This window comes from Monopterus albus, unplaced genomic scaffold, assembly GCF_001952655.1.
Source record: "Monopterus albus unplaced genomic scaffold, M_albus_1.0 scaffold167.1, whole genome shotgun sequence".
In the NCBI taxonomy this organism is placed as follows: Eukaryota; Metazoa; Chordata; class Actinopteri; order Synbranchiformes; family Synbranchidae; genus Monopterus; species Monopterus albus.
In genome coordinates, this window is record NW_018128047.1 from 209179 (window position 1) to 216447 (window position 7269).

Here is a 7269-nt window from a genome sequence, read left to right on the forward strand (position 1 = left end):
ACCTCCACAACCTCATTTCTTCTTCCACAACCAAAAGTCCAAGGGCAGAGAACAGCTGTGTCATTTGCAACTTTTTATGCTTTAATCTCATAGATTGCTTGTAGGAGCATTAGAGGGCTATCTCTCACTGTAAAAACTGTGACCAAAATCAGCTGGGAAAAGCTTTAAAACACACCACACTTTTCAGGCCTCCAGTGCAATCCACACCATATCATGTTATGCGACTAATTTATAGTAGCTGCTTTCAGTATCAATGCCTAGCTGATCAAAGCAAAATACAACATCTTATCTAATCTCATGTCATCTTATCTGTCTGTCTCTCTGCCAGGTGGAGGTGGACTGGGAGAAAATCCAGGCAAAGATAGAGATGGAACTGTCTAAAGAGAGAGAGAAAGCCGCTCATGCCTCTGTGAGGAGCAGTCTGGCCTCATGATGCTGACATTCAGGGTGCCTTTCTCTAAAACATCAGCTTTGCAGAAATAGATTCCCATGTGTTTCTGACATTTGGTAAATATTAGGTGGTTTGGCTCGGCCTCGGGGTAATAAAACATTTCTGTACTTGAGGTACAATGTACATTAACTTCAAGTAAAAACAAAAGGGACCATTTGGAGATCTGAAGATTAGTAGGCCATGAAGAATATGACACTTGACTCTGACTTGCACTACAGTCTTGCGGCATATGCTGCGTAATATAAAACATTTGTAAATAGTAGATGACATTCTGTTGGGTGATTCCTGTTTTGATAAGAATCTCTGTGTTCCTCAGCATTACGGCCTTTCTGTTATATCAGCTTCACAGTGGTTCATTGTGTCACGTTCAGTTGTGACCTCTTTCTGTTTGTTGTAATTGACTTGGTATGTACTGTCGTGAACAAATGTATTACTCTGATTCTGTTTTTATATGGATAGATATTTTTAGTTTAGATATTAAAAACCTTGCCTTCTGTAAACACTAAAATGAATAGTTGTTAATAAAACAGATGTAAATACCATATACAGTATATTTGGCCAACATGTCCTCTTTGTATTCCTTTAAGTGCCTTAATGCTTGACTGGTTTTTCACAAAGATCATAGAGAATCTTTGACATGTTTTTGGGTTGTTTTTTTTTTCTCAACTTTGCACACACCCAGAAATGCTTACAGTGTGTGTGTGTGTGTGTGTGTGTGTTTTAACAACCAATATATCTAGAGTATGTGCTTCTTTTTGAGTTATTCTTGTATTTCCTTTTCTGCTGAGGTGTGAAACTGTCTATTTGCCATCTAGCTCTACCTCCCTGGTTGGCAGAAGGCCAGTACATCAGTGGGCCATTATAGCCTACTCATCTCCTCTAGTGGCCCAGGAAGGATGAATGAGGGAGAAGATCTATCTCAGGGCTCTCCCAAAAAAAAAAAAAACAACTGCTAGACCTTATCATGATGATGTGGACATATACGGTAGAAAGATCAACATAATCCCTGAAACCGTGAGTTCCACAGATGCTGAAGTGTCAGAGAAAATGGTAGATGTAGTAAAAAAAAATACCACTGGCTTTGTTCTCAACTGCTGTGCTTTAAGTTCTTCTCTCTGACTTCACTGTGTTTTATTTTACTCCCTCCATCCACTTCCTTTCTAAGCTTCCTCAGTATGTGATGAACCATACCCCACACCATTAATATACAAGACTTATCAGTGAGGAATCAGGTTTCACATGCATTACGGCCGAGAGTGGCCACACACATTGCAGAGAGGAATTTATGTATTCAAGCTTCCTGTTAAACTTTACAGTGCACACTATACCCAATCTTAGTAATGTGACTAGGATTTTTTTTGTATATTGGTAATGAAAAATAATTCATTAGACATTTTATTTATTAAGCCCATAATCTGTGGCTTACCCAGTTCTACACTTAACATTAGGCATCTTCAGCCTCATCTGTAGATTAGGAATACAAAAAGCCACATTCAGACAATCTTTAGACTTTTGATTTTCAACTGAACTGAACAATATCTACACTATATATATTTTATTTTTTTTACTGCAAAATGCCAAATCGATACTGTGCTTTTATTAAACCACAGAGCTAAAGAGCCGTATTTATTGACAAGCAAGTTCTCATGTATTAAATTGATGGCCAAACAGTGCAGCTCACCCAAAAATACACTTCCTGGATGTAATGTAGAATTTATGAGGATGGTAATGTTCATCGATTTGACCTGTATAGTTGATCTGTACTTTGGTCCAGTGAGCAAGAGAATAGCTGGATCACAGAGAGATTATAATGATGCTTATACCAAATCCATTTTGTGAGTGTGTTTGTCCCTGTGTTTATCTGTTTGCCTCTGCCTCTTTTGTCTGTCTCTTTACATATATGTGCACATACAGTATACCTTTGGATTTGTAATATAGGCATTTGAGGAAAAGAAAACCAGCCAGAGGATGTCCCAGCTTTACATTATCTGATTAAAGTTTAATGCTACCAACTGCAGGAGACTGGTTATGCCCTGACTACAAAGGAGAGAGTGAAATGCAACATGCACACCTCTTATGGTTTGAGAAACTATCATATGTGGCTTCATGCACCTTAGGGTCACATAAACTCCTCATCAGTGGGTTTACAGCCATGGATTCAATACTTTTAAGTGCAAACTCCACCTGCCCACAAATTTCCGTCTGGAAGAGAAAGCCATCAGTGTTGACAACTGGCTCTGCCGTCATTGTGTGGCAGCACTGGATTCTGCAAGTCACCACAATCACACTCAGACCTTTAGTGTCAGGAACATTAGAAGAGCTCGAGGTCTCTAATTGTAAGTTTGTGGATACAGATGCTTTAGTGGCAACTTCTTCCATATTTTAATGAGGATGCACTGGTCTTCCTGATAGCAGATAAGCAGCTGGGAAATCAATGTGGGGGAGTTGAAAGGGTGAGGGTCATTGGGTGCTTTACACCTTCTTTTGCATTATTAAGGAGATTAATCAACCTGCACAGTTTATATACTGTACTAACAACACTGTCCCATACTTGTTGCCATTCATTTGATGTAATGGGGATTAAAGCTTATTTTAAAGCAAAATTGCTAAAAATGTACCTTTTACACACACTCAAATTAAATATATCGCATTTTGCACTGTTGGTCAGACAAAACAAGCACTTTGGTTCTGGGAACCCAGGGTGGACAGTATTCATTAATACTTGATGTTTTCTAACCTAAATCAATAGGTCAGTTAGCAGTGATAACAAGCAGATTATTCATTATTAATCACAGTAATCCTTACATGCAGCTCTAATGGAGGTTTTCTTTGTGTTTTCTTTGCCTTCTTCTCTCTCTGGGCTGGAGAGAGGAGAAGTGTGACTACTTCCAACCTACCCAGTTCAAGTAATGTCTAATGACGAATGAGCCTTTTCAATATTGTAACATAAATGGCAAATACACTAGAGCTGTAATCCGGGTAAACAGGCTATTCAGCCTGATGTAATGACATCTGTGCAGTGTTTGCTTGGTTTTCAGACTAGCAGCAAAAAAGAAACTTCTTGTCTTATTAGTAAGAAGTGCAGTTTAGCAGAGGTCAGTTACACACCATACAAGTATTAGTGAAGACATTCTCAGTCTGAATCTTGAGACCACTGTCGCCCTTGTTTCCTGTTAGATGCCCCTTTGTCTTGTCCTTCACTTGGTTGTGCTGGGGCAGCAGTTGTGAACTTGTCTGAGGCGCTATCCTAAAAATACAACTTTGTTTCTTGGCAGCGTAGACCATATCAGTGTGCCAGCTGTAATCTCTGCCATTCTTTTTCCTGACCCTGGGAGACACTGATACATGCAGCCTCAAGCAGCAGTAAGGCTCCCAGGATGTTTAGAAACTGCACTTCTGTGCCGTGGCTTAAGCTTTTGGACATATGAGACATGGCTCAGGTCACTGATAAAGTGTCCCTGACAGTGTGGGTATGAGCATGTGTGTCAGTTCCAGAGAATATTGCTTTCATGCTGATAAGCTCTAAATTAACTGGCTCTAAAGGTGGCAGATAAAAATGTGTGCACTGATATTCATCCCTTCACTTTCAGCCCACATTTCAGGTTGGTGAGAAAAGAAAATCTCTTCTTTCTTTTGGATGCAAATTCAATAAAACATAAATAAAAGAAGAGGAGGTCTTTTAAGTCCGGCAGAATAGCATTAAGAGTAAGAAAGGACAAGAAATCGACAGAAGAAAAACCGTTTCACGGTGCCACTTAAGATTGAGGTGTTGAAGTAAAACTTAATGCGATTGTGCCAGAGCCTAATTGGCTGTCCCCAGCACAAAGAGCGCCCGTTTCTTCGCCTTCGCTTACTTTATAATCTCCTTTACTTAACCCAAGCTGTCATTTGCATACAAAAGGCGAGCAATCCCCTTTAATCGTACAAAACACGTAGATGGTCTCAGCCTCCTCCTTTATTCGTAACATTCGGGATTATAATTGCACTTGAGTTTATATCTCTGCAAGATAAATTTACCCTGGTGATAATAAAATAAGAATACTGTATTGTCTCTGGAGCTTTGCCCAGTCTTCCGTCACACAGAGTTCCGAGATGTCCTTGGGCTGTGTTGCGGTCCTGATACCTCCAGGACATCCCCTCTCTGCTCTCCAGTTCTCGGTCCTGCTGCTCTCACTCTCCCCTGACTGCCCGTCTCGTTTTCCGACAGCAAGTTATCATCGGACCGGTCTCTGTGCATCTCCTCCATGCTTTCCTCATATGTGGGCAAATATTTGACTTCGTCGTAGGCTGGCAGGTTCGGAGAGGTGATGTCCCCGAGGCTGTACTCGGGGTACCGGTCCAGCAGGGAGTCCTGTGACGCTGATGCGTGGCCGTGAAAGAGGGAGGGCTCCTCGCTGCGGTCGTGCTGCGGGTGCCGGCGAGGACGCGGGCAGATGACCCGCTGGATGAAGTAGCCCATGGCGAAGAGCAGCAACAGGATCAGGATGCCCGACAGCTTCCGCGTAAACCAGCCTACATTGTCGAAGAATATGTGGATAGGGAGCTTGCAGCAGCGCACCGCAGAGCTGGCACTGCCGTTCCCGGTGACGATGGGCGGACAGCACTGCTGGCCATCGCCGCACTGGACCTCCCCGCAGCTCCGGAGGGCTTCACAAGCCGAGATCAGACACGCCGACAAAAAGGTGCCAGTGGTCCCGCACTTCGTTCTGCCGCCGCCCGGTAGACGGGGCATCATTTCTGGATCTCCCGAGATGTGGGAGGGGGGATGCGCGCTGTGTCTCCCGTGCGTGTGATGTTATAATTTAAAAGTCCGTTAAGATGTTACAGGTCTGCTTTCCTGTCCAGCTGTGTACTAACGATGTACTCTAACAGGCACTGCAGCGCCGAACGGGACAGGAGGTCCCCCCCCCACCCTCCTTCCCCCTAGCACACACACCGCTGAAGACGACCTGTCTGCTGAGGTAGTGGCGACTGGAGTGGAGCTCCATCAGTGTCTGGAAGGAGCAGTGGTGAGGATCATGACATCATTAGTACGCCAAGACGTACCAGTTTCCTAGCATGTCCTTATTCCAGTACAACCCAGAGACATGGTCCCCATCACCTGACATTGTCACATTCAACCTTACCTGAAGTGTCCCGTCCAAGTAGCTCCTGACTCCAAATATTTCATATTAGGAACAACCCCCTCTGAGATTAGTGCGCTGTTTGCTGCAGAGCCCCATGATTTATGTTGTTTTGTATGGAGAATTACTACGTGTAGGAGACAGGGTGACAGAGGGAAATCCATACATCCTGTAGACTATGCTCTGATGAAGTCCTCACTGTGCAGTGGTGGAGGAAGGACAGGTCCCTTGCTTAAGTAAAAGTAGCAATACTGCAATATAAAAATACTTAATTACAAGTATTCCTTCAAGTTGTAGAAGTATGTATTACTATCAAAACTGAAAGTACTCAGAATGCAGGGAAATTGCCTCTGTGAGTGTTTTAAAATGTATATCATTAAACTGTATTATTATATTATTCTTGTTGGTGCATTAATGTGTAAGTAGCATTTTACCGTTGTTGACTGAGGTGGAGCTCATTGTAATCATTTTATTTACTGGCTGGTTGTTTTTATTTCCTCATAAAGGTTGTCATACGCTTTGTATGTAAAATGTCAATCAGTAAAGTAGCCTAACAACTACAGTGCAATAATTCCATCTGAACTGTTGTGAGGTAAAATATAACCTAGTTCAAAATAGAATTACTAAACTAAGTACCTCAAATTTGTAGGTAGTAAGTAGAGTACTTCTAACATACCCAGTTCCAGTCCACCACTGGGACCCTGAGAGTTCCCAGACTCCTCTTCATGATTCATCCCCCCCAAAAGGCTGAACACTGCGTTAAACTTGTACCCCGCTGAATCCTGACACAGTGCCAGCTGCGAATGCCCCTGATATAAGGCGCCAACAAATCTACCCCTCTCATAAATAATGGATGGTTCTTGCCATGTGGGTTGTATGCCCTCCCCCCCCCCCTCACAAAAACAGTGTCTGGATTAGTTCTGCATCACCCTGGAGAACCATGTGTCTGCAGCAATGAAGAACATACCCATAAAACTAAACCTCCAGATTTAGTGTTAATTTACACTAAAGATACCCCCTTGGATAACATCCAAGAATGACAGACAGCCCCACTGAGCAACTCTACAAGTACTCAATATTAACCAATCATTATGCCAGCCTCCATAATTTGTTGTGTTTCAGTGAGTGTATAAATAATTTGCTGCAGTGGTTGTACAGATGGACCGAGGTCATATTTCAAAGGCTGAATTTCCTTATTGAATCTGAAAAGATTATTTCATCTTTTTCTAAGTGAATACAATTTATGACCTTGACAGAAGACAGATGCCTACAGCCTGTTACTATAGTTTTATTAAAGGGGATATTTTGTGAAGTCTTAATGGTGCAAATCATTTGGCGAATCCTTTTATATTACAGAGACATTTCACCCTCTCCTGTCTTCATGTCCCTAACAGCCAGTCTGTGTTCCTTTTATTTTTTTCCTAAACAAGGCCTAATGCACAATACACCAAATGTAATTACTGGGGCATTATGATGTGAAATCAGTAGAAGGGCAGCATCATGCAGCCTAATTTATGCAGCATCACATTTCTTTCTGTGATCTCCCTCGATTAGGGAAACGTGATCCCACGGCACTATTTCTAACCAAATAAACAAATACACAATCAATGGCCTGTGGACCACATCTCTAAGAGCCCAGTTCAGAGACTCTTTTGTTAGGGCTTTCCCAGCACCTCTGCTGTTCCGCTACTCAGT

The 7269-nt window shown here is 42.3% G+C and overlaps 1 protein-coding gene across 4 annotated transcripts in view; it reads left to right on the top strand.

Moving 5' to 3' along the window:
• ift80 (intraflagellar transport 80 homolog (Chlamydomonas)) overlaps positions 1-1002 on the top strand; it is a 44175-nt gene extending 43173 nt beyond the window's left edge. For all 4 annotated transcript variants that reach the window (XM_020615634.1, XM_020615631.1, XM_020615632.1 and 1 more), the window contains one exon: positions 329-1002. In XM_020615634.1, the coding sequence (XP_020471290.1) occupies positions 329-433 (105 nt within the window). In that variant the 3' untranslated portion in view covers positions 434-1002. The remainder of the gene's footprint in view (positions 1-328) is intronic.
• Positions 1003-7269: the final 6267 nt, after the last annotated feature.